Source organism: Phaenicophaeus curvirostris, chromosome 21 (genome assembly GCF_032191515.1).
Source record: "Phaenicophaeus curvirostris isolate KB17595 chromosome 21, BPBGC_Pcur_1.0, whole genome shotgun sequence".
Lineage (NCBI taxonomy): Eukaryota > Metazoa > Chordata > Aves > Cuculiformes > Cuculidae > Phaenicophaeus > Phaenicophaeus curvirostris.
Window position 1 is genome coordinate 497,448 of NC_091412.1, and position 26,709 is coordinate 524,156.

The 26,709-nt window shown below is 61.0% G+C and overlaps 1 protein-coding gene across 1 annotated transcript; it reads right to left on the reverse strand.

The window, feature by feature from the left end:
• Nucleotides 1-1,770: 1,770 nt before the first annotated feature.
• On the reverse strand, nt 1,771-25,152 carry ELN (elastin). The gene is made up of 31 exons (XM_069873947.1): nt 24,971-25,152; nt 19,147-19,200; nt 16,309-16,401; nt 15,638-15,703; nt 15,505-15,552; nt 14,383-14,454; nt 14,143-14,169; nt 13,866-13,937; nt 11,045-11,071; nt 10,530-10,598; nt 9,497-9,541; nt 9,242-9,361; nt 9,082-9,150; nt 8,161-8,265; nt 8,019-8,069; nt 6,828-6,986; nt 6,689-6,748; nt 6,408-6,557; nt 6,249-6,308; nt 5,597-5,719; nt 5,332-5,382; nt 4,975-5,124; nt 4,759-4,806; nt 4,138-4,179; nt 3,852-3,911; nt 3,411-3,449; nt 3,277-3,303; nt 2,823-2,864; nt 2,606-2,635; nt 2,462-2,512; nt 1,771-2,352 (listed from the first exon to the last, which is right to left on the reverse strand). The coding sequence occupies exons 1-31, from the start codon at nt 25,047-25,049 to the stop codon at nt 2,303-2,305; spliced, it is 2,139 nt and encodes a 712-aa protein (XP_069730048.1). The 5' UTR covers nt 25,050-25,152; the 3' UTR covers nt 1,771-2,302.
• Between the last annotated feature and the right edge of the window lie 1,557 nt (nt 25,153-26,709).

Genomic DNA, 26,709 nt, shown 5'->3' on the forward strand with positions numbered 1-26,709 from the left:
GCTCCGCCTGAGGGGGCGGGGCCTGAGGGGCTGAGGGGCGGGGGCTGAGGGACCTGAGGGGCGGGGGCTGAGGGGCCTGAGGGGCGGGGGCTGAGGGGCCTGAGGGGCGGGGCTGAGGGGCCTGAGGGGCGGGGGCTGAGGGGCTGAGGGGCAGGGGCTGAGGGGGCTGAGGGGGTGGGGGCTGAGGGGGGTGAGGGGCGGGGGCTGAGGGCTGAGGGGCGGGGCCTGAGGGGGGTGAGGGGGCTGAGGGGCCTGAGGGGCAGGGGCTGAGGGGGGTGAGGGGCGGGGACTGAGGGCGGCTGAGGGGCGGGCTGAGGGCCCGAGCGGCGGGCTGAGGGGCCTGAGGGGCGGGGACTGAGGGGCTGAGGGGGGGGGCTGAGGGGCTGAGGGGCGGGGCTGAGGGGCTGAGGGGGCTGAGGGGCTGAGGGGCTGAGGGCGAGCGGGGCTGAGGGGCTGAGGGGAGGGGGCTGAGGGCTGAGGGGGGCTGAGGCTGAGGGCGGGGGCTGAAGGGGCTGAGGGCGGCTGAGGGGCTGAGGGACAGGGCTGCAGATGGGGCTGAGGGGGCTGAGGGGGTGGGGCCTGACTGGGGCGAGGCCTGAGGGGGCCTGAGGGGGGCGGGGCCTGGGGGGGCAGCACTGAGAGGAGACCGGGCCTGGATGGGGGCGGGGGCTGAGGGGGGGATTGAGGGAGGAGACTGAAGGGGGACCTGAGGGGGCCTGAAGGGGGCGGGGCCTGGGGGAGCAGTGCTGGGGGCGGGGCCGGACAGGGGAGGGGGCTGTGAGGGGCGGGGTTTGCAGGCCTGGGGCGGGGGCATGGGGTCCCTGGAGGGGACGGGGTCTCTGGAGGGGGCAGGGTCTCTGGAGGTCCAAGTGACAAGGGACAGGGTGGGAGGAAATGCCCTCAAGCTGCACCAGGGTAGGTTTAGATTGGGTGTCAGGAGCAATTCCGTCACTGGCAGAGTGGTGAAGCCCTGACAGAGGCTGCCCAGGGCGGTGGCGGAGTCTCCATCCCTGGAGGGGTTCAAAGACGACGTGGACAAAGCACTTGAGGACATGGTTTAGTAGGCACAGTGGAGTTGGGCTGATGGTTGGACTGGATGAGCTTAGAGCACTTTTCCAACCTTAGTGATACCATAATTCTCTTAAGATCCCCCTCATTCCCCCGGCTGTCACCATGCGACAGGGCAATGACCTCCCACTGGGTCCCCAAGTTGTCACAGTTGGACAGGACATGACCATTCCCATCATTCCCTGGTCTGTCTCCGTGGGAGAGAGCATGGACATCCCACTAGCTCCATGGACTACTGCTGCAGGACAACGCATGGATACCCCTGTCATCCTTCCATTTGTCACCATGGGACAGGGACATATCCCTTGTCACCTATCACCAAGGTCAGGGCACAGACCTCCCCTTGGGTCTCCGAGTTGTTACTGTGAGACAGGACATGTCAATCTCCATCACTCCCTGCTCTGTCACCACAGGGCATGGCACGGATGCCCCACCTCATCCTCTGGGCTGTCCCCATCGGACAGAACAAGGCTGTCCCCCCATCCTGGGACTCTCACTGTGGGACAGGGCACAGATGTTCCCCTGGTCCCCAGGCTTTCCCTTCATCCACCCTGTGTCCCAGCACTGTCACTGCACAGTGGGGCACATTACACCCCCAGACCAAGGACCACCCACCACCACCAAGGGAGGGGGACAGGGACATGGGAAAGGGAAATGGACACGGGAGGGGCACAGGGACACAGGATGGAGCCAGAATCCTTTATAAACTTGTCCTTTATTTGTCTGTCGGAAGCGAGGCCCTTGCAACAGGGCGTCCCACACAGCAAAGTGAGAAACATGAGGGGACCAAGCTCTTCTGCCCGTGTCCCCACCCCCCCCCAGACCGGGGCAGCACAGGGAGCTGGGGGGGGTCCAGGGTGATGGGGACAGCCCCCTTGCACAGCCCCCCAGTGCCAGGATACACCTCCCTCCAACGCAGGGTGCGCCTCGCCCTGTCCCCTCGGGGCAGCTCTGGAGCTGAGGTGGGGGTGACACCCCAAGGACCAGCCCGGTCCCCCAGGGAGCGATAGCACCAAGCGGGGCAGCTGCTCCCCGCCATTTATTCTGCGCTCCCTGATGGGATGGAGAGGCTGGGAGGGGAATGGGCCCTCCTGGGAATGTGGAGCCGGGAATGGCCCCAGGATGGGGGGATCCGGGCTTTTTGGGGAGGGGGCTCTCTCAGCTTTGCTTGGGTTTTTACATTCTGGACCATGCAGTAGCACCAAAGTTCATGAGGTCATTGGTGATGGCAGGATTACTTCCGCTTCCTCCCACAGTATTTCCCCTGTGCGCAGCCCACGCCACCTGTGAGGGAGGAAAGGATGCACAGGGTGAGCCCCCTCCTGCACTCCCCAACCCCTAGGGGGGAGCTGGGAGAAGGGTGCAGGAGCTGGGTTACCCTAGCAGAGCTCACCTCTGAAGCCCAGGGCACCAAGGGCTCCTCCAAAGGTCTTGGGGGGCTTCCCTGCAACGGCGGAGGCAAAGAGGGGTGAGTGTGGGATCCCCACCCTGCTTGGAGCCACCACCCCCCCCCCCCCCCCGTGGAATGGACACTCACCACCGAATCCCAGCTGGCCAGCAACCCCACCTGCAAGGAGAGCGAAGGTCTCAGAACCCACAGGGCTGTCATGCTGCTCTGTCCCCCACCCCCCAGCTCAGCCCCATCCTCCGAGCACCCCCCACTCCCGCCAGGCTGTGTCCCTATGCTCCATGGGCTGCGGGTATCCCCATGAGCCACCCCCAGGATGTGCCCAGGAGCTGAGCTGGGACGGTACCTGGAAATATCGGTGACACGCCGAAACCAGGAACACCGACACCTGGGGAAAAAGTGACAGCCAGTGGCAGTCGGTGACAGCAGTGCCACCCTGCCAGGCTGGGGACACCCTGCCTGGGGACCCTTGATTGCTACAGGGGCAGGAGCTGCTGCAAAAGCCCTGTTCCCACTGTGGCACCCGCCTGGCTTTGGGGTGCTCTCACAGGCAGTGGGGTGCCCAGTGAGGACAGCCAGGAGACAGCGAGGACAGTGGCTGGATGGGGACAACATGGAGCCCAGCAGGGACAGTGAGGTACCAGCAGGGACAGTGGCTGGATGGGGACAACATGGAGCCCAGTAGGGACAGTGGGGTGCCCAGCGGGGACAGCAGGCAAGTTGGGACAGCAGCCAGGTGGGGACAGCAAGCAGGGATGCATGTGAGGCAGCAGGGGACACCAACCCACTCCAGCACTCACCTGGCTGCAGCCCCCCAACACCAAAACCTGCAGGATGGGAGATCCCTGGTGAGGGGCGGGGGGGGATGTGGATGAGGACAGGTGTGGGGTCCCACCCCCCACCTCCCCCAGCCAGAGCAGCCCCTGCTCCTTACCTAGCTTTGGAGGTTTTCCAGCTCCTGGAAACAAGGCCCCTGCATCAGAGAGGGGCATCAGTGCAGCCCCTGCTGCCCCCGCAGCTTCAGCCTGAACCTGCTCTGAATCCCCAAGCAGGGACTTGCAGCTCCCGTATATTGGGGACATGGCATAGCACCATCCCCTGTCCCCTGTCTCCTGTCCCCACAGCACTGCTGATGCCATGGCCCTCAGGACCTCCTCAGTGCTGGCACTCCTTTCTGATCCCATCCCATGAGCCAGGCAGGTGGCAGACACAGGATGGAGAACAGGGCACGGTGACAGTGTGGGAGGGGACAAAAGTGACTCTGCATCCCGTAACCACCCTTGCCCTTTAGGCATTCTGCCAGCATTCTGCTGCTGCTCCGCTTTCTGCACTGCAGCCCTGGGGAGCCCCAATGCTGGGGGCAAGCATCACTCACCGGCACCAAGGCCACCGACTCCAAGGCCACCGACTCCAAGGCCACCGACTCCAAGGCCACCTAGGATGTGGAGCCCAGATAAGCATGAACAGGGGCAGGCAGCAGGGCAGCGTCTTATCCGCTCCTCATCCAGCCCGATGTGCATCTGTCCTTCTATGGGCAGCCCCCACTCCTCCCACATCCTGGGAGAGAATCCCTCTGCCCCATCCCTCTGCCACATTCCTCTGCCATCAGCCCTCCTCCCCCACATCCCTGTTGCCAGGGCTCAGCTCCTACCAGCACCTACCTGGCACACCGCCGACCCCTGGGACTCCAGCCCCAGGAACACCTGTCAGAGAAAAAACATCAGCCCGTGTCCCCAGCAGCTCAGCACCCACAGCTTGGGGCACCCCCAGCCAGAGCTCGACCCGCTGAGGTGGACCTGACCCCCATCGGGGGGGTCTCCAGCCCCTGTCTGTAAGCACCCAGAGCAAGATGCCCTGGCCCAGGTTGCCCCATCCCTGTAGGTGTTCAAGACCAGTTTGGATGGGGCTTTGAGCAACCTCATCCAGTGGGAAGTGTCCCTGCCCATGGCAGGGGGGATGGAACTGGATGGGCTTTAAGGTCCCTTCCAACTCAAACCGTTCTAAGAAGACCTGGAGAAAGCTCACCCTCTGCATGACCCATTGCTCCAGGCACATGCAGCACAGGGGACAAATGTCCCCAGCGAGTCAAGGGGAGGGGACATGGGTGGCACTTTACACCTACAGGTGACAGCATGCCACCTCCCGTGCCTGGGCCACCCTCTGTGGGGGCACCAGGGATTACACAGGGGACACGAAGCGAGGCCAGCACCCCAATGGCTGCATGTGGCGGTTACCCAGCGATAGTCCAAGGTGGACTGGGACAGAAGGAAAGATTCACGTACCAAATTTGGGAGGTTTAGCACCAGGCTGCACCCCTACTTGGGGGATGCCTGCAAAGTGAACAAGGATACCGTGGTTAGGATGGTCACCTGCACACCACGATCCCATGTCCTGCTTGTAGCCCCCCCAGCACCCCTCCATGTGGCTCAGTGCCTTTGGCATCCCTGGCCCCCGCTGTCCCCAAGCTGGTACCTGACCGGCTGTGATGGAGCACATACCTGCCCCGGGGAGGATGCCGGTCCCGGGTACCCCCACACCCGGTACCACTCCAGGCACAGCACCAACACCAGGTGTCACTCCTGGCACTCCAGCAACACCAGGCACTGCACCAGGCACTACACCAGGCACTGCGCCGGGCACCCCAGCACCTATGGGAGAGAGTGGGTGAGCACCACAGAAGAGACCCGAGGTGATCCCTGTGCTCTCACAGGATGATGTCCCTGGTGTAAAGTGGCCACCCCCAGCTCACCCAGACCAGTCTGTGCCAGTTGGGGAGAGCCCTGATGCCCACTGGGTGGGCAGGGTTGCCTGTGGCGCTCTGAGCCGTGAGCAATGGCCTTCTCCATCCAACTCACCGAATTTGGCTGCCTTTGCTGCTGCTTTTGCTGCTGCTGCGGCTCCAGCCCCTGAGTGGAGACAGCAAGAGGGAGGCAGTGTCACCAGGGTGGCCCTCTCCAGCAGTGCTTCCACCTTGTCTGCATCCTCCAAGGGATGACCATGAGTTTATGGAGACCTCTGAGGTCTTCCTCATGCCTTGTCCTGCCCCAGACCTCCCACCCCCCCACCCCCCACAACGGCCCCAGCCAGGCTGCCACCACCACCTGCCTTCTTCCTCCTCACCTGGGACAGCTCCAATGCCAGGAGCCAGGCCACCCACACCAGGAGCCAGGCCACCCACGCCAGGAGCTAAACCACCTACACCTGGAGCCAGACCACCTACGCCAGGAGCCAGGCCACCTGCTCCTGCAAGGAGAGGGGAAAAGGTTGAGGCTTCAGCTCAAGAAGAGTGGTAGTAGAAAGAGCTGGGTGAAAAGGCATGGCAGGCTGGGGTGGGCAGGTGGATGGTAGGTTGGACAGATGGACAGATGGATGGACGGACAGACGGATGGACGGATGGTGGGATGGATGCGAAATAGATGAATGGATGGTGGAATTGATGGCTGGATGGTGAGATGGATGGGTGGAGGTGCAAATGGATGGACAGAGGAGTGGACAGATGGATATTGAGGTAGCTGGCTGACTGGTAGTTTGAATGGGAGATTAATGTATGAGAAGGTGCATAGATGGTGAACCTTGGACTCTCCATGCAGACCAGCTCTCTAGAGAGCTCCCCTTGACATGGCCAGGACTTCATCACACGTAGAGCCCTGTGGAGCTTGCCCTGACCCACAAGGACCCTGCACAGTGTCAGGCCTCACCCCGAGACAAGGAGCGGTCTGGGGTGGGGAGAAGGCAGGACATGTGGGATAATGCTGGAGAGATCTCAGCTTACCATACTTGGCTGCTTTGGCGGCTGCTTTGGCAGCAGCGGCAGCTGCTGGAACTCCAGCTCCTGGGGAAGAGGGGGAGTGTGAGGGGCAGCGATGGCCATGCAGCACTCTGAGCCAGCACCGCCAGAGACATCCCAAGTATTCCCTAGAGACCAGCTCACCAGGCACCAGGCCAGGCACGCCAACACCGGGCACAGCAACTCTGGGCACGCCAACTCCGGGCACGGCGACACCGGGAACACCAACTCCGGGCACGGCAACACCGGGAACACCAACTCCGGGCACGGTGACACCAGGCACGCGCCCTGCTCCTGCAGAGAGATCCAGGGCTGGGACTGAGTAGGCAGGGGTCCCACTAACCTCCCCATCATGCACAGAGCCGGGGTACTCCACTCTGCCCTCCTTCCTCCTCCCTCCCTGGGCAAGGATGATGGTGACTCACCAAATGCCGCAGCTTTTGCTGCAGCCTTCGCTGCCGCTGCAGAAGCGTCTGGAACACCCACTGTGGGGACAGATTGGACAGTCAGGGGAGCCACAGGGCCAGAACCATTGCATCAGCTTGGACCAGCCCATCTGCTAACCTCCAACGCCGGGCACCACGCCAGGAAGCCCAGCCACACCGGGCACGCCGGGCACGCTGGGCACGCCGGGCACACTAGGGACAACGGGAACACCAGGAACACCAGCGATGCCAGGCACACCAGGAACACCACCAATGCCCGGAACACCAACGCCAGCTCCTGCAGGCAACAAGAGAGAAGTCAGATCTTGTTGCAGCAACAGCTGAAAGGTGGAACCACATCCTAGGTCTGCACTTGTTGCTGGGCTGTGATATCACAGCATCACTAGGTTAGAAAAGACCCACAAGATCATCGAATACAACCATTCCTATCAACCACTAAACCACGCCCCTCAGCACCTCATCCACCCATCTTTTAAATATCTCCCTGGGCAGCCTATTCCAGTGCCCAATGAACCTTTCTGTGAAACATTCTTTTCTGATGTTCAGCCTGAACTTCCCCTGGTGGAGCTTGAGGCCATTCCCTCTTGTCCTGTCCCCTGTCACTTGGGAGAAGAGGCCAGCACCCTCCTCTCTACAACTTCCTTTCAGGTAGTTGTAGAGAGCAATAAGGTCTCCCCTCAGTCTCCTCCAGGCTAAACAACCCCAGCTCCCTTAGCCGCTCCTCATAAGGCCTGTTCTCCAGCCCCTTCCCCAGCTTCATTGCTCTTCTCTGGACTCGTTCCAGAGCCTCAACATCCTTCTTGTGGTGAGGGGCCCAGAACTGAACACAGTATTTGAGAAGTGGTCTCACCAGTGCCGAGTACAATGGGAGAATAACCTCCCTGGACCTGCTGGTCACGCCGTTTCTGATCCAAGCCAAGATGCCATTGGCCTTCTTGGCCACCTGGGCCACTGCTGGCTCATGTTCAGTCCCTGTCAACCAACACCTCCAGGGCCTTCTCCTTCAGGAAGCTTTCCAGCCAGACTTCTCCTAGTCTGTAGCTGCACAGGGTTGTTGTGCCCCAAGTGCAGGACCCAGCATTTGGCCTTGTTAAACCTCATCCCATTGGTCTCAGCCCAGTGGTCCAGCCTGTTCAGATCCCTTTGTAGCCTCCCGACCCTCCAGCAGATCCACACTGCCACCCAGCTTAGTGCCATCCGCAAACCTGCTGAGAGTGCACTCAATGCACCCTGAGTGCCACAGGTGAGGAGGGTCAGAATGGCTCCCTGGGAAGCGGCTGGGGAGCTCCTTGTACCATGTAGCACATACCATATTTAGCTGCCTTTGCTGCTGCTGCCGCCGCTGCCGGCCCACCAACTCCTGGGGACAGGGGAGAGAGGGATGTGAGACACCAGTCTCCACACCCTGCACAGAGCAGAGCAGTAGGGACAGGGCTCCTGGGAACAGTCACCTGGCACCCCGGGGACGCCTCCAACACCGGGCACCAAACCAGGGACAGCGCCAATGCCGGGCACGAGGCCTGGGACACCACCGACCCCAGGCACCGCCCCTGGACCTGGAGGGAAGCAGAGCAGAAAGATCCCTCTGAGAACACCCTGTGCTGCTGGTGAGATGGGGTCTCCCTGTTGTCGTGGGAGGCTTTGGGCCAGCTAGCTTTGAGCTGTGCTCTCCACACCTCCTGAACCTGCTGCTCAGGGCAGCGTGGTGCACCCAGGCAGGGCATCCCCAGCTGCCCACACTAAACACAAGGTTCTGGAACCCACACGGTAACTCAGGAGCTTAGGCAGCCCTAAGGTCCCCCAGGGAGGTGGCGGCACATGCCAATCCTCTCAGGGCTGATACCTTTCCTCTGGATGCTCCAACAAGTGATTACTCACTGCTCACATTTCTCCCATGAAACAGCCAACAAGAGGAGCAGCAAACATGAACTCTGCATCATGAGGGCATCCCTTCGCTAACAAATAGCAGCCCATTAGAGGAACCATCTCCCCGGGCTCCCTGCTGGAGCCCAGTGTAGCACAACCACCTTCCTTTATGGAGAAAGCCGCTCGTAGTGGGGCCGTACAGCCCTATGCCAGGCTGCGCCACCACAAGGCAGCCCACAAGCCCTCTGGACACTGCCGAAAAAAGCTGCTCACTGCCTTCCACCTGCAAAAGCTGCTGCCTCAGCAGTTTGGCATCATCTCACCCGGAGCTTCGGGCAAGCACTCACTGGAGCTGGGACAGGGTCTGGGAGAGCACCCCAGGAGCTGAGTCAGGGAGCGATGTGGCAGACAGAGAAGCCACATAACCCCTGTCACTGAAGCACAGCTCTGCCACAGACCAAGAGTGAATCCAGCCCAGGGAGCTGCCAAGAGAGCCAGCAACTCACCGAAAGCTCCTGCCTTCGCTGCTGCCTTTGCTGCCGCCTTCGCCGCTGCCGCTGCTGCCGGCCCTCCAACTGTCAGCATAGCAAGAGAAAGTCAGGAGGGCAGAGAGGTGCAAGGTGACCCTCCCCAAGCCCCAGAGATGACCCCTGGACACGGCCTCACCTCCAGCTCCTGGCACAACACCAACACCGGGTACCACTCCAGCTCCAGGCACAACACCCACACCAGGTACCACTCCACCGACTCCCGGGATGCCACCAGCCCCAGGCAGGACACCGGCTCCTGCCACAGGAGAGAATGGGATCATCAGCTTGGCGATGCAGGGGTACAGCCAGCATCCCCCAGCCTGGGATGGAGGGAAGGAGCAGCTGCCCACTGGGAGGCAGGTGATGGCTCTGCCTGCAGAAGGCAACTCACCGTATTTGGCTGCTGCTTTTGCTGCTGCTGCCTGGGCTCCAACTCCTGGAGAAGGACATGAGCAGCCGCTAAGGTCCCCAGGCCATTCCTGCCTCAGCTCCCCCATCCCACAGGGATCCAGGGGAAGAGGTCCCTCCTGTCAGCACCCACCCACCTTTCTTCTGGGAGGAGATCATAGAATCATAGAATTGCTAGGTTGGAAGAGACCTATGAGATCATCAAGTTCAATCGTACCTCTCCACCACTAAACCACATTCCTAAGCACTTCATCTGCCCATCTTTTAAATCCTTCCAGGGATGAGGACTCCACCACCTGCCTGTGCAGCCTCTGCCAGTGCCTGAGAACCCTTTTGGTGTCCAACCTGAACCCGGCCTGGCGCAACTTGAGTCTGTTTCCTCTTGTCCTATTGCCTGTCACTTGGGAGAAGAGACCAGAACCCACCTCACTACAACCTCCTTTCAGGCAGTGGTAGACAGTGATGAGGTCTCCCCTCAGCCGCCTCCTCTCCAGACTAAACAATCCCTGGTCACTCAGCCTCTCCCAGAACCCCTGGGCTCCAGACCCTTCCCCAGCTCTGTTCCCTTCTCCAGGCATGCTCTAGCCCCTCAAGGTCCTTCTTGGAGTGAAAGGGCTCAGAATTGAACCCAGGATTCGAGGTGCAGCCTCACCAATGCCAAGTCCAGGGGCACAATCACCTACCTGCTCCTGCTGGCCAAGCTGTTTCTGATTCAGCCAGTCAACTGACACCCCCAGGTCCTTCTCTACCAGGCAGCTTCCCCCAAGCCCAGAGTGTTGATGGGGTTTTTGTGTCCCAAGTGCTGAACCCAGCACTTGGCCTTATTGAACCCCATCCTGTTAGATGATGTGCCCCTCCATGCTGCTCCTGGGGTGACACTGCCACCCCGGGGCCACCAGACAGCTCAGCAATGCCCAAAACCCCATGTGAAGACTGGCAAAGTGGCCAAGGTGCCTAGTCCACCCAATGTGCCCATGCCAGTCCCTGTCCTTGGGCTGCCTGGGAAGGGGGCATACCTGTCCCAGTGGGGTACCCTGCCTTTCCTCCTGCTCCCAGCCCAGCTCCTATCCCGCCGGGGCCAAAGCCTGCAATCACAAACAGAAAGGCAAAGCCAGATCAGGCACCAGCGCTAGGAAGGAGGATGAGGCAGATGGAGGAACTCCCTCAGCGCATCCCCACACCTGGTGGTGAGGGATTTATGTAGGTGCCAGAGCCAGCTCCCCCCAGCTGAGATGCCAGCTCAAACATCACTGCCCAGAGCTACTGGTGGCACAGGACATATCCCAGCAGAGAGCAGCCAGCCAGTGCCTGCAGATCCACAGCTCCCATCTCCACGGGATGCCAGGTGAGCTGGGTTCCTCCCAGCCAGGTCCACAATGCAGGGCAAGATCCCATCTCAGCCTGGGAACACAATCCCCTCACTCTGCCCCAGGGGTCAGCAAACACAAGGTCACAGCAGCAGCCGGCAGAGCCACAGGGGGGTACGACCATGGAGCAAGGGCTACCAAGCACTCACCATAGGGCAACTTACCCGTGCTGTAGGGCAATCCATAGCCACCTGGAGACGAGAGAATATGGTGGGTTATCACCTGGCTGACAGTGGCCGTGCCCCCTCTGCCCTGTGGTGTAGCCCATCTCTGCCAGCCGGCTCTGTGGCAGCAGCTCCTTCCACTGGGACAGTCAATCCTCCAACACACAGCACCGCATCACATTGCCAGGCCAGGAGATTCTCTTCTCCATCATCTTGGAAGCAGCAGCTCCAAAAAGAGCCATTCGCTCTCAGACCTGTGCCCAGGGCTGTGATGCCCAAAGCCAGTTTTGCAGGAGCCTCCAATGATCCCGCTTCAGTGGGGCTCCCCTAGGAGCCCCGCAGCAAGAGCTGTACCCAGCTGGCTGCACTACAAACAGTTCCAAATGGAAGGTTTTAATTAGAATCAGGGCTCGGGAGCCTCTGCTGGAGTGTGACCTTGTTAGGAGGTCAGCACAATGGGAGGGGGAAGGATTACAAGCAGGAATATGAACATCGTGGGCAAGGAAATGTCTCTCCTCACGAAAGAGTAGGCACAGGGATGCCTGTGACTGGTTGGAGACCTCCCACTTGGGAGCCTGCAGCACTAAGCTCCCATTACATTTGGCAACGGCCTGAGGAGGGGTGATGGGCTGCCACATCCCACGGGGGCCACCCCTAGCAGTAGGTGGGGTGGAGCAGGTCTTGCATCGTATGCACAGGGAAGCAGCTGCCTGCAGCCAGGACAGCATTGCTCATGACAAAGCATCTCCTTGAGCCTGGGACACTGCCCCCTCCCACCAGCCAGCATGTGGGGACCAGGTTTCCCTCCACCATGCCAGGCTGTCCTATTATATCCCAAGCCAGCACAGAATCGCTGGAAGGTGGGAACTATTCAGGCTGGGGGGGCTGTGAGCTGTGCCAGGTGTCCCACACCTTGGTGACCTCTCTTGCCCATCCCAGGGCATCTCATCAGTGCCTCGCTCATCCCAAAGCTGGGTGACACGTGGAGGTGATTCCAAGGGTCGAGAGTCCAAGGCCTTGGGTGTCCAACCCCAGGGCATGCGAGCAGTCCCCTGCCTGGGCTGTGTGCATCCATCCTGGAGTGGGGATGCCACCAGGGGACTCACTGGCTGGCATGCAAGGGGCTTTGCACAGACTGATGCCATGTGGTCGGGCACTGGAGAGCTGTCCTCATCCCTACAGCATTAGGTGGGATCTCCATTTCAGCCACGGCTTCAGGCTGAGCCTCCAGTGAGTGGGGTGGCCCTGCGGCCACCTCCTGAGCAGGGACAGCACAGAGCAGGAGCTGGCTGGGGCACTGGGAGAAAAGCATCCAAAAAACAATACTTTCTACTGAAAACACTAGTTTCCCTGCTGTCCCCTCTTGACCCAAACCTGCTGCGGATGGGACGCAGTGCAGGTAGCAGAGGGATGTGTGGGGCACCCAGGGCAGTCTGCAGCATCACACCAAGAGCCTCAACAGCTAGCCTGGTGTGTCCCCACGCTGCTGGTCTCAATCCCTCAGAACTGACAAACTGGCATCCCCAGGCACTCTGGCTGCCAGGCAGCACCTAGCAGCTGAAATCCCAGCTGAGGCCACCACCACTGTCCTGCTGCTCCCTATGAGAGATGTGATGCACCGATGGGGTACCTGGCCAAGGGCATGGGTGTACTCCCCTGATTTATTTAACAAAGACTCCTCAAAAAAGTGGGTCAGACGGCAGTGGAGCCCCACGTGGCCCCACTGGTGGGGCCACCAGGGGACGGAGCCAGACACAGTGATTTGCTTTCACATTGGGCACCCCATGAAAGGCAGCTGGGGAGGCCAGACAGTATCCGATGGCAGCGGGGATGAGGCACCCTAATGAGTGTAACCCTGCCTCGGCGGGAGGAAACCAGATCAGGCCAAGAATTTCAGCCGCCGTTTGTGGCAATGGGCCCCAGTGGAGGGGAAACCAGCAGAGCTGCTGCAGCTGGCGCCCATGCTGGGGTGTGAAATCCTCCCCCCCACCAAGGCTTTCTGCCCACTGCAACCTGTTCCAGCAAGTGGGAAAAACCCCAGAGATGTTGGTCCCTGCCCAGCTAGAGCTGCCTTCCTCCAGGGATGCTCTTGGAACCACTAAGCTGACAGCGTGGACCTTTGGAGGGCACAGCACTCAGTCCTGGCTGCCCGTCACTGCCTATCCTGCCACTGTCCTTGCTGGGGACAGGCAGAGCTGGCACCTCTGCAAGGCTGGGAGGTGGAGGTCCCGGAGCAACCCAGCCTGGGAAAAAAGGGTGTTGAGCACCCCCATGCTTCCCTGGACTGGGGCTGAGCCTCATCTGTATGGGCAGTGGGGAGGGAGACATAACTGGAGCTCCATTCTCACTGCTTGCCAGTGGTTGGTTGCCTTGGCCAGGGCTTCCTGAGCCAGGACACCTGCCTCAGGTGGCTGCCCAGCAATACCCAGTGCAGCCCCAGGACTGTCAGAAAGCAGACAGTCCCCATAAGAGCTGCGCTGTGTGCTGGAAGGAGCCTGCAGTGATGGCCTGGGGCAGCATGTCCTAAACTGTGTACCCAGACATGTTTGTTCCTACCTTATGCCAGCCGAAGAGAGGCACGGTATTGTCCTCATGGGTTGGGCACAAGACCAGCTGCCTGCACAGCTGCACTGCGCAGGGATGTGCTGGGCTCGCTCGCCAAGCACCCCTTGCTCTGCCCTGCAGTCCCAGGGCCAGCGCTGGCACTGCCAGGTCCAGGGGACCCAGGGCTACCACAGCCCAGCCTTGGGGAATGGTGGGTCCTTCTCCTGGAACTGCTGGAGGTCCTGCACCCCTAGCCCCACTGACTGTGGCAGCTTACCTGGGAGCTTAGGAGCTTTGATGGGATACCCCAGAGGGACACCGGGCTGCTGACCTCCAAAACCTCCCAGTCCTGCAAAGCCAACAGCAGACTCTCACCTGGAGCCTGCACCCAGGCTGCTGCCAGTCCTTGCCAGAGGGAAGTGCCCCAGGGCACCCCAGGAGAAGAGAGCAGGAGGCCTGAAAGCCCTGAGGCATCTTCAGGGATGGGGAGGCCACAGCTGTGATGAAAAGGCTTGGGAAGGAAAGGAACGGTGGGTAACAGATGAGACACTCACCAGGAATTCCTGCAAAGGCTCCGGCTCCTAAGCAGAAACAAAAGCACTCATGTGAGCCTCAGGGCTAGTCCTCAGGGCCCAAACTAGTCCACATTTAGACTAGTTTGGACCCTGGGCTCAGCCTGAGGTCAGCTTCACTTGCCCATGTGCCTGGTGGGGCTGTGACCCCAAAAGGCAGGATTGGAACCAGCCCTGGAAATGCCCTCCACCCGAACATCCCTAGGGATTAAGGAGACTTACCTGGAACTTTCGGCTTGACTCCAGCACCAGTGGGCACCCCAGGCAGCACCCCTATGCCCGGGAAGCGGGCACCTACGGCAGGGACCAGAGGGGCCAGGTGAGCATGGTGGCACGTCATGGCATTGCTGGTAGCCAGCTCCCAAACCCATGTCACCCACCAGCCCTCACATCCCAGGACAGGATACCCCCATCCTGCAGGGCCTTCCTGGGACCCCCCATGCCAGCCCCCACACACTGCCAGGCAGAGCTGCTGGGGAAGACCTGTCTCTAGCCTTGATACTGCTTCTGTTTGGAGGCCCACACAGGAGTTTGGGGTGACTGCAGGGTGCATGGCACCCATGTGGGGGTCCCACCTGCGACAGCAAAGCACCAGCTTTGGCCATTGGCACAGCCAAGCCCAGACATCGCTCTCTGCCCTGATGATGTGCAGCAGCTTCGTGTGAGCTGGGGCTCTCTGGGGAGTGAGAGAGGGGGGGTCCTGCAGGGGCAGCATGCAGTGCTTTGGGCTTGCAGTCATTTGGGTCGGGATTTTGGTGTCAGGGCACTTTTTTTTTTCCTTTTGGTTTGTTTGTTTTCCCTTTTACAACTGTCTTTCATTATAACTCACATGTTTTCAGACATGGAAAAGACATTCCTGACCAGCAACACACTTCTCCTTCTGACAATGTCGAAACAGCTTGTTTTCACAAATTTTCCTCCCCCAAATTACTTTGCAGTGAGGAATTCCTCTCCCTCTTCCACCTCCTCCCCCTCCCTCCCACACCACTTTTGGCTGCGCAAACCAGCCCTGGCGTGTCCCCTGCCAGCTCCTCTCCTGGCGCTGATGCTGCCCACTCCAGCAGAGCTTGGCTCTAGAACCCTGGAGACGCAGGGTCCCCCACCTTTGGTCTGGTGGAAACATCCCTATCGTCCCAGCTTGGAAACTGCAGGCAGCAGCATTAGGGCGGGCAGGGAGTGAGGCAAGTGGGTAGGATGGGGCCTTCACAGGGTAGGGTGCTCTGCCTGTGTGGGCTGAAGAGGCGGCACTGTGCCCAGGGTGCTGCTGGCCACAAAGCTATCAGCTCAACCCAGGCACCTCTCGGAGGTCAGGGTGCTGGTGGTGTGGTGGGGACCCCAGCTCACCTGCGCCAGGGAGCACGCCACCTGGGAAAGCTCCAGGAATCCCAGCACCTGCCAGGCAAAAGAAAGGCAAGCATGAGCACCTGGTTGGAGCTGTTCCCCATCCTGGCCCCCTGCTTTGGGGCCATGCACCTACCTGGTACTTTGGGGGGTTTCGCTGCTGCACCAGCTCCGGGCTGCACCCCGCCCGGTACCACCGCACCTGCAGGCAGCAGAAACCCCCTGAGCCCCGGCACACCAGCTCCTGCCCACCCTGGCAGGCATGGGGACGCATCTGCCCTGGGCTCGACTCTGCTGGGGATGAAAGGTGTTTCCTACCTGGGAAGACCCCGAGGCTGGCAAGACCACTGCTTCTACTCACAGCACCAATGGCAGAACTTGGGGCATTGGGAAAAGGGGACCAGTGCAAGCTGCCGCTGCTGGGCTACAGGTGACCAGAGCAGCACCAAAGGGACAAGCTCAGGACAGACCTTGGGGGGCAAAATAGGCATCTCGAGGCAGCACTGGGGATGGATCCCCCAGACCTGGGCACAGGGACATGGCAGCTTGGTGATCTCCACTCCTGGAGGCTTAGGCTTGGCCAATGTCCAATTCTCAGCACCCCAAGATGTGCCAGGGCCCCTCTGCATCCATGAGGATCCATGCGAGAGCAGCATCTTCTGTTTGCAGCACCCCAGCTCCCCAGGGAAAGCTGTCCGTGCAGCCTGGAGGACACTGGGAACTCCTGGGGACTGCCCAAGCCCTGGAATTGCCTTGTCTGGCATCATTGCCTGGCCCAGCATCACACCAGCCACTCTCAGCACTAACCAGCTTTGGCAGCAGCCTTGAGCGCAGCAGCAGAGGCAGCACCTGGGAAGGCGCCTCCAGGGAAGACACCTCCGGGGAAGAGACCTGCAGCACCTGAGAGAAGGAGAACAACCAGCATGAGCATCCTCAAAAAGTCACCAGCGAGAAGGTGTTCTGCTCTCCGTAGAGGCTGTGGTGGGCATGGGGGGTGGGAGTCGTGCAGGCTGCACAGAGGAGAGGGGCTGCTGTTAGGCTGGGCAAGGTGGTGGTTAGCAGGCGCTGCCTGTCCTGCGCTGGCACCTCCATGTCCCCCACTGTCCCCTCAAAAATACCTGCTACCATCCACAGCCCACCTGTCATGAGTTGTGGCCAGGCCACCCTGAGGTGTCACCATCTGCTGTGCAAGCCAGAGTCCACTGTCATGCTAGGCAGAAGTTCAGGCCACAGGCAGGCACTGTCCCCCTGCTGCAGACCCCATGGAGACTCTGTGCCCCTTGTCGCCTATCGCTGCATGAGGTCACCCAGTTGTGGGTGATGCTGTGGTGCTGAGAACCACCAGGCTGCCCTCTGATGAGAGTGGTTCCCTCAGATCTGGGAAGGATGCCTAGCCCAGATGGGGCATACCACACAGGATGGGGACAAGCTACATGCTATCCCCAAGGCAGGTGTCTGGGGACATTGCCCTGAGCACAGCCTGCAGCGGGGATCCATGCTCACCTGGCTGCAGCCCAAGCGGGCCAAGTCCCGCCAGGCCTCCGACCCCTGGAAAGAGAAGTGGGGTGAGGGGAGGACACCTAGAGCCAGAGGAGTGTGGAGGAGCAGGAGCCTGGCCCCGGTGTGGGCACAGGGCCAAGGGACAAATATGCCCACCAGCATCTAGGCCCCCCCATCCCATCCCATCCCATCCCATCCCATCCCATCCCATCCCATCCCATCCCATCCCATCCCATCCCATCCTCCAATCCACGAGGGGACAGAGCTGAAATGTTTATGGCTGAGGAATGAATCCCTCCGGCTCCGGCCAGCTCTGCCTTCCAACATCTGGGGCCAATCAGCCCTTGCTCCCTCCAGGCACAAATTCCACTGCCTTTGGCTCAGGGTTCGGACACCGCACTGGCTGAGGCTTCACGGCCGCGCCGCGTTTGGTTTTAATTACGCCAAAATAAAGGCCCTTGTTTTTCTTTCCACGAGCTGAAATCTGAGTAAACGGAGGTTGCGGGCCTCCACCTCAGGCTGGCGCTCCTGCCGTGCAGACAGGCTGGCTCAGGGGGCTGCAGAGAGCCCCTGCCTACCCAGCATCCCTGTGATGGTCATGGAGGGGACACCAGGGTCTCCGCCTAAAAGAGCATTTCTCCCTGGGCCACGATGGGCACCAGGCATCTCCTTTAACACCACTTTTCTCTCCTGCAGAGTCGGTCCCTGCTGCCCCAGCACCTCCCAGCCATGCCTGGCACTTCACCACGTGCCTTGCTCATGGCCCTTGGGCTGCGCATCGGGGAATCATGGAACAGGTTGGGTTAGAAGCGACCTCAAAGCCCATCCAGTTCTAACCCCCTGCCATGGACAGGGACACCTCCCACTGGATCAAAGTCCCATCTATTCTGGCCTTGAGCACCTCCAGGGACAGGGCAGCCTGGCACTCAGAGCATGAACCTTCCATCATTTCCTCTCTCTCCAGTGATGCCCCCCTTGCCCTCTCATGTATACGCCAGACAAACCCCAGCACAGGCAGAAGCTGCTTGGCCATGAACGCGGGTAGGCAGAGGTGCTGCTGGTTTCCCACAGGCACCAGCTCGCAGCAGGGCTGAGCAAGCGCTACCCAGCTTTGCAGCTTCCTGAGGAGTTTTGGCACAGGTTTCTGGGCAGCAAGCAACCCAAAAGGGGCTGGAGGGGAGAGGGCAGCGCACTCCAAAAGGGCCTGGAAGGAAGAAGCACAGCGCACCCCAAAAGGGACTGGGGGAAAGAAGGGCAGTGCACCCCAAATAGGACTGCGGCGGTGGAGAGGGCAGCACACCAAAGCAGGCCATGAAGGCAGAAGGCTCCCATGCAGCTGTGAGAGCTTTGCAGGAATTAGCAAGCAGGGCTGTGCCAGCAGCTGTGTGTCCAGGGTGGAGTGTCCCCTCGGCCACAGGGGAGAAACATGAGGGCAACAGGGGTCCAGAAATATCCTGGCCACTGGCATGGCCAGAGATGGCAGGAGAGCCATGGAAAGGCTGCTTACCTGGTTTGGGAGGTTTAGCTCCAGCCCCAAGCCCTAGGGGAGAGCAAATGGAGAGGTGTCAGAACCATCCTCCCCCTGACCACCCCCACAGGGGCGACATTGTTCTGGATGGGGGCAGCAGAACACAGCAGAACCCCATGTCCCCACAGGGCAAAGTGTTCTCAGCACTTACCTGCCCCCAAACCTCCAACGCCAGCACCTGTGAACAACGGCACAGCATTAACACCCACCCCTGGGCACACACCCCCTCAGACCCCTGGTGTCCATGGGGACCTAGAGAGGGTCACAAGAGTGCAAGGGGGTAGGGCATCCCCCCTGAGATGTCCCCAGGCTTTTGGCTGAAACACTGGGGACAGGCAGTGACCTCTGAGTACCTCCTGTGGTCAAGGCTGGCCAGAGCGTAGGTGCCAGCCCTGGGCCAGTGACCCCTTGCCACCCGGTCCTGTCCCCATGCCATGGGGCTGGCACAGCCACCCAAGGCTGAGCAGCCAAACAGGTGGTCCCCATGTCCCCTGACCACAGCTGGCAGGTCCCGAGCCCTCTGTGCTGGCTCAGAGGTACCCGGGGATCTCCCAGGCACCTGCCCTATCCCTGCAAGCAGGGTGATGTTCCCAGCAACACTGCTTGAACCTTCTTACCTGGAAAAAAGCCTGCTCCTGGGACTCCCCCTCCCGGAATAGCACCAGGGACCCCTGTGAGAAAAGAGACCCTTATCAAAATCCCCCTGGTGATGCCAGTGTGTCGGGCTGGTTGGGGTAGGGGCAGCCACTGGGATGGGAGCTGCTCCCTGCAAAGTGGGGTGCAGAGCCCTGGGTGGGGCTCAAGGGCAGGTCCTTGCCCTTCCTTGCACACCTCAGTTTCCCCAGTGTGACAGTGGTGACAGGGTTTGGAGGTGTCCCAGCCAGGAGCCCAGGAAGGCATATTTGCAGAGGTGTCAGCAAGACTCAGTTCTGCATAAGAGGGAGGGACACAGGGCTGGCACGGAGCAGGGCTGGCTGGGCTCCAGTTCTGCTTCCCAAAACCTGTCCTTTACCACAGCCAGCACCATTCCCATCACCTCCAGCTTCACGTGTCTCTGGGGAGATGAGTCCAGGTGTGGTCATGCATGGGAAGGTCCCATTTCACCTGGGCACGCCTGGCCATGGTTCCCCATGCCCCCACCGCCTGCTGAGCTTCCAGTGGGAGAAGCCAGCCCAGGCCAGCAGGACTGAGGTGCTGGACTGCAGGGACAGTGCTGAGAACCCTTGGAACCACCTGCACACCTCTATTCATCTCTGAAAAACTCAGATAAGTAGCCATGCCCCACCACTTTCCAGGGCATCCAGAGCTCATACTCAGAGGCCATGCTTAGACACCGTGGCAATGTTTTTGGCTGTTTAGACCCTGGCAAAGCTCTGTCTCCTGTAGACCACCACGCAGCTACCCCCTGGAAGGTGCCTCTGCTCCAGCAGGGCCAGGGATGGGGTGGAGGCTGGCAGATGGGTCAGCGCTGCAGGGCAGTTGCAATGCAGAGGAGCATGGTTTGGAGCATGGATTTGGCACTGGGCATTGGGTTTGCTGTGGGGTTCCCAGTGGGATTGCAGGGCAGTTGGCAGGGCTTGCAAAGAGGCTAGCAGGAGGATGTGGAGGAGGCTGGAGGCACAGGCAGGGCTGCTGGAGCCAGCACTCCTGTGGCAGAGCTACACCCAGTGGTACTGCCTGTGCCTGGCTCACGTGTCCCCTGTCCCCCAGGGATCCTGGAATGCACCCCCAGCCTAACCACACAGAGGGACGCACCCACACATGTGTCAGGATGTGTAAGAGTGGCATGAGGCTGTGCATGCCCAGGAAATGTTGGGATGTGCTCACTGTCAGGATACGCACCCACAAACCCACTGGGATGCACATGCAGGTGGAGAACCCCTGCCACGCCTCAGCCCCTGCACACCCCAGTGATGCCAAAGAGTGGGGCTCAGCCCTGTGCACCCCAAAACCGCCTCCCAGGGCCCTGTTAGGGCTCAAACTGGCTCTGGAGCAGCTGCTGGCCCTCAGAGTGGTAGGGACACATGCTTGGTCATCGCTCTGGTTGGCTGTCTCACCCCTCCAGCACGGCACAGCTTGGCCCAGCGGCAGGCCAGGGGTTTATGGAGCAGCTCCTCTTCCCAGCACATTCCCCCGCCCACCCACCCCCCCAGCCTGGAAAAACAAATCCCAGCTTCTTGCCTATTTCCAAATAAACTTGGAGCATCCATGCATCGCTCATCCTCCCCCACTCACCCTACTGGGAGGTGATGCCAGCTGCCAGGAGCTGAAAGCAAGCGGGGTGGGCAGGACTTGGCCAGGGACCCCCATGCCCACGGCTAATGAACCTCCCACCCACCAGGCGGCACCCCTGCCCTCAGCCCCCATGGCCAGGCGAGGCCCCTGGTGGTGTGGTGATGCTGGGCACCCCAGGATTCGGCTGAGCCCCTCTGCCCCCTGCACAACTGCTGACTGGCAGAGACTCGCAGGAAGGTAGGATGAGGCAGGATGGTTCCCCCAACTGCCACACTCAGCCCTTCTTCAGTGCCACCCTCCTGGGTGCTGTGGAACCTGACAGGGGTTTCCACTGCGGTGCCACTATTGCTGCTCCCCCCCAGCTCTGTGCTGCTGTTGAAGCTCTTTTTCAGGCTGCAGTGGCCTTGCCAGAGCCAGGCTTGCCCTGGTGGGGTGGCAGTGCCTGCTGTGGGCACCGCCAGGGAGCATGAGGGGCTCTGACTTATTTGGCTCTCCCTTTGAGGATCAGCCCCAAGCAGCCCAGTTCACCCCAGCAACACCAGTCCCACCCCTTGGCTGCACCACTGTAGGTGTTGACAGCAGTGCACGTGCTGGGCTCCCTCAGGCCACACCTGGCTGCAGCAATCACTCTCTGGCCAGGCTCTGTGCTTCCCCAGCCCTCTCCTTCCCCAGGAGCCCCTAGCTGAGCTCAGGCTCTGCTCCATAGCTCAGTGCACTCCTCCTTGGCCTCTCTATCCTGCATTTCCTTGACACATTGGGGAAGGGGAAACTGAGTCACCCATCTCCCAGCTCTGCAGGGGCTCTGTGCTGCCCCTGCTCCAAGCCTGCCGGGACTCCAGGAAGGGTGTCTTTTTTTTTCCTGTCACCCAAACTGGCCCCAGGGCCAGGACTGGATGTAAGCCTGCAGAGCAGGGTCTGGTGCCGAGCACCCCAGCAGCCACCCCACGGCTGCCTTCTCAAGAGGCAGGAGAATTTCCATTCACACATGCAGCCCCCACTGCGGTCAGGGTTAACCCCTGGAGGTGCTCAGGATCTGGTGTGGAGCCTTATTTTGTAGAAACTGGACTTCCTCCACAGCTCTGTCCCCCAGATCACTGCACTACCCACACTATTCCAACACCTGCACTGTTTCTGATCGTTCACTCTTTTTGTATCAGCTGCATCATTCCCACCTGCACTGCTGCTTGCAGCTCTCTTTACAAGCCAGAAATACAGGCGTTTTCTCTACTCAACAGCTTATTTTCCCTTCATTTCTAGGCTGGGACCAGGATCCACCGCAGGACATGAGCTCACACCCTCACCAAGCGGCCAAACCTCAGACCTGCCCTTTCTTGCACCCCTGGGCAACTACTCCCGCAGGAGGCTCAGCATGGAACAGCAGCAGATATTTCCCCTCTTCCCTCACACTGCTGTTTTCCTTTTCTTGGGAGAACTGGTTTTGGAAACATGCAGTCTCCAAGCAACTCTGAATCCGCATTGCATCCCAGCCCGAGGTTGCTAGTAGCACGCAAGAGGGAGCTGCTCTTGGGAGCTTGGCCCCTCTCCAGCCCCGCTGGGGCTGCAACTTTCATCTCGGAGCACTGCTGGACAAGCTGCACCCCACGAGTTGTTTGCAGAGGCAGCAGTCCCAGCAGGTTGGTGCCTCGGGGAGGTGCCTGGCTGGAAAGGTCACATGCCATCCCAGCCCCAAAACTGGTGCCGCGGGCCCTAGTGGCACCTTGGGGACCCAGTGTGTCCTCAGAGGGTCTCTGCACGGTGCCCAGGCTGGGGTGCCAGCACACCCAGTCCCAGCCTCTCTGCATCCACTTGAGCTGCCCCTGGTCCTACAGCCATCGGGGCTGGGACCCCTTCGGGTCCCTCTTGTTCCTCCTGGGGGTGTCACTCCTGGGGGGTCTCTGTGCTCTGGCACTGATGCCCTGCTCCAAATGATAGGATGCACTGCACTTGACACCTTTTAGGAAAACATAAGGCAGCTTCCCTGTGCTGTGGCCTGGATCTGACTGTACATGTCTCCACAGTGCCCCTCCACTCCGTTGCGGGGTGCAGAGCAGCCAGGACTAATCTTGACCCACTGCTGGGAGCTCCCTGAGTACCACCAGCTGCTGCAAGCGCAGGGCTTAGCGCCTCGGCAGGTTCACTGCTCTGAGGGGGACAGTCTGTGTACAGGCGTGCTTCCTCCTTTCCTCCCTCGACCCTAGGATCTCTCAAGGCTGGTTTGGAGCTGTGCGTGCAGTGAGGGCTGGGGGATGCTGCCCTGAGCCCTCTCCAGGCGGGTGCACCCTGGTCACCAGCCGTGCCTCTGTCCCAGCGCAGGTTCCCTCCTGGCAGCGGCACGGCTAGCCTGCCCCACGTCACACAGCATGCCAGGCTGCACAGCCACGAGTCACTCCTCCACAGTGAAGCATTCCCCAGTCTCCCTGCCAGCACCAGTTCCATCTCCACAGCCACCTCCTCTGTGAGTTCCTTCCTAATCCGCAAAACATCACTGGAGATTGAGCCAGGGACCGGAGCGGGGCCAACAACCCCAGACTGCTCAGAAACTGTTGCAGGATCACACCCTAAAGTCCTCCTGAGCCTTTCCCAGCTGGCCACTGCTTGAGAACTGGGGGCAAAGCCACCGTGGTTCAGCAAACCCATGCAGAACATCACTGCCAGGGATGGAGAACACCCAGGACTGAGCTGCGTCCCATCAGGGGTGGCACCTTGACCCTGAGCTGCAGCTGCCCAGGGTCAGGCAGTGCCAGCAGCATGGCTATAAGGGCAGCTGCCTGGCTCGGCACTGCTCTGGGGCCAGCACAGCCCGCGGTCGGGGTGCTGGGAGTCCAGCACACCCAGGCAGATGGGGCACTGGCAGATGCAGCAGCGAGCAGCTCTGAGGACCCTGCTCTGAGCCTGTAGCTGCCAGATGCCACAGACAGCACAGGTGCTGCCGTCCCCTGTGCATGAGCTCCTGCTCTCTCCCTTCCTCTGGCCCTTAGTGCTCTGGTGCCAAGAAGCACCACGCCATGGATCTGGCCCTGACCTCACTGCTGACGCCGGCTCTGCCCATCGCACCCTTCCCATGGCATCACACGTGGTGACCACCGCCTGGCTCTCCTGAGATTCTGTCCCAACCCTGACGCTGTTGTCCCCACCTTGCAGACTTTTGCCGAACTTGGTCTTTGTACCGGTCTATAAATCTGTGTTCAGAGCTGCTCTCCCCACCATGAAACACGAGCCATTCAGCAGGCAGGCACCTGCTGTGCTGGCCACTCCAGCTCCATCAGGCTGCACTGTGGGACAACGATGCTGCTCTGGTTTTTGCCTGCCAGCCCCGGCAGCAAGGCTGCTGTGTGTGTGTGTGTGCATGTGCTGGTGCTGTCACACAGCCTGGGCCACCACCACTGCCCAGGCTGGGTGCAGCCCGGGAGCCAGGACCTGGGGCAGGCACTGGTGGATGGACCCGACGCTGGTGACACAAGTGCGAGGGGGACAACACAAGGGCCACCGCAGGCACCCAGAGCCTGTGATTCGGGTGGGTCAAGCTGCTCTGCAGCTGAACCAGCCTGGCAGCCTGTGTCACAGCCACACTGCACAGCAGCTGGTGATCACCGGCTGCACGATGCACACACACACGTACAGAGACCCCTCTGCCCCTTCAACTCCCATCACCATCACACAGGGAGGGGGTGCGCCAGCTCCCCTGGCCCGGCACTATCGCACTCCCCACGGCAGCTTGATGGCCACCCTGCCTGGCACCCTGCCTGCACGTCCCCAAGCCTCCAGTGTCCCCAAACCTCCTGTGTCCTCAAGCATCTTCTGCCTCAAGTCTCTTACCAGGATTGAGCACCTCACAGCCTCCCCCAGAGAAGTGCTTTGCACGACAGTGCCATTCCAGGACTGCCCCATGTCACTGCCCTCGGTGACATATCACACCGGGTGACATCCCACACTGGGCGACATCCCACGTTAGGCGACATCCCAGCCCACCCAGGCATGGCACACACCACCCCTGGGGCAGAGAGTCCTCCAGGGAGGTGGCATCCAGTGGGGCTGCCCTCCCACCCTCGAGGCTGTCCCCAAGGCAGGGCAGGGAGACACCGATCGGGGAGCATGCGGGGGATTGCAGGGGCTGCAGGGGGTGCAGCAGCCGAGCCCCGGGGCCCATGCGGGGTCCCTGCAGAGCCGGGGGCGAGAGGAAGAAGAAGGAGCCTTCGCTTTCCTTACCTCCTTGCTGAGAAGCCGGGAGGATGGAGAAGAGGAGGAGGACTCCGGGAAGGAGGGGTGCAGCTGCCTGCCTTGCCATCTCTTGAAGCAATGCCCCCGTGCTCCCGCAGGCAGTGTGTTTTATCCTAGAGCTGCTTAATTGTTGCTTCCAAGGATGCGAGGGGAAGGAGGGGGGGGGCGGGGGGAGGGGGGTGCTGGAACAAGGGAGGGGAAAAGAAGAGGGAGAAGGGGGGAGAAGAAGCACAGGACACTACGTCATGAGGAAAGGGCAAACACACACGAGCCTCTCCAGCCGATTGGGCTGGCTGCTTCCCCCCCTCCTTATTTTTTTTAATTCCTCTCCCTCACTGCTCGCTTCAACCCAACCCAACCCAACCCCACTGCCAAACATCGGGGAGCCGGGGGGAGCAGCCGAGGTTGGGGTTGGGGGGAACACGACACGGGCTGCAACAACCGCGATGGGGCCACCGCGTCCCCGAGGGGCACCGGGTGGCACCGGGGTGGTCGGGGCGTGGGGGGGACACTGGGCGGGGCGGGACAGCAGCTGGAACCGGGGGGGGCTGGGTGGCACTGCGGGCATCGTGGTACCGGCTGGCACTAGGGGGGTCTCAGGCCCCGGGGACACCGGGAAGGTCTGGGCACCAAGGGCAAAGGGGGGTGTAAAGAAGGGGAAGAGCGGGGACAAAGGGGACGTCTGGTAACCGGAGGGACCTGGTGTCCCGGGGGGCACCAGAGGGGCTTTAGCACCGGGGGTGTCAGGAAACCAGGGGTCTTCGTGGGGCACCGGCGGGCTGTGTGGCACTGAGGGGCTGTGGCAGCGAGTGGCACCGGGCAGAAGGGTCTAGGGGCAGCGGGGAGCGGGCGGCGGCTGCCAGGGGTGCCGGGCGAGGGGGCGTGGGCGCTGCCGGCAGCAGCCGGGAGGTGGCGGGCACGAGGTGTCCGGGGAAACCAGAACCAGAGCATCACAGAGTCAGATAATCACAGAATCACTAGGTTGGAAAGGACCTCCAGGATCATCGAGTCCAACCATTCCCATCAAACACTAAACCATGTCCCTCAGCGCCTCGTCCACCCGGCCCTTAAACCCCTCCAGGGAAGGTGCCCTCCCTGGGCAGCCTCTGCCAGTGCCCAATGACCCTTTCTGTGAAAATTTTTTTCCTAATGTCCAGCCTGAACCTCCCCTGGCGGAGCTTGAGGCCATTCCCTCTCGTCCTGTCTCCTGTCCCTTGGGAGAAGAGCCCAGCTCCCTCCTCTCCACAACCTTCTTTCAGGTAGTTGTAGAGAGCAATAAGGTCCCCCTCTCAGCCTCCTCTTCTCCAGGCTAAACAACCCCAGCTCTCTCAGCTGCTCCTCATAACACTTGTTCTCCAGCCCCTTCACCAGCCTCCTGAAGAAACCCCCGGCGTGGGGCGGACGGAACAGACCCTGCCAGCCCCTGGTGCTCCGGGACACAGAGCACCCTGCTGGGGCTGGTGGCATCCCCTGCACCCCCGACACCTCCTCAGCCTGGAATGGGCTGCTCCCCTCTCTCCAGTCCCAGCTCATTTGGGTCCACCAGGGCTCCGAGCCCCGCTCAGCCCGGGGGCCACCCAGGCTCAGACCTCCCTTAGCCTTCCGACTCTTGGTTGCGGCCGATGCGAACCCAGGTACTGCATGTCCCTGCTGGCCTCCTCATCCCCTTCCCACGGGGCATCTCCAATCAGGCGCCAGGGAGCATCAAGCAAGGCAGGGCAGGCGGT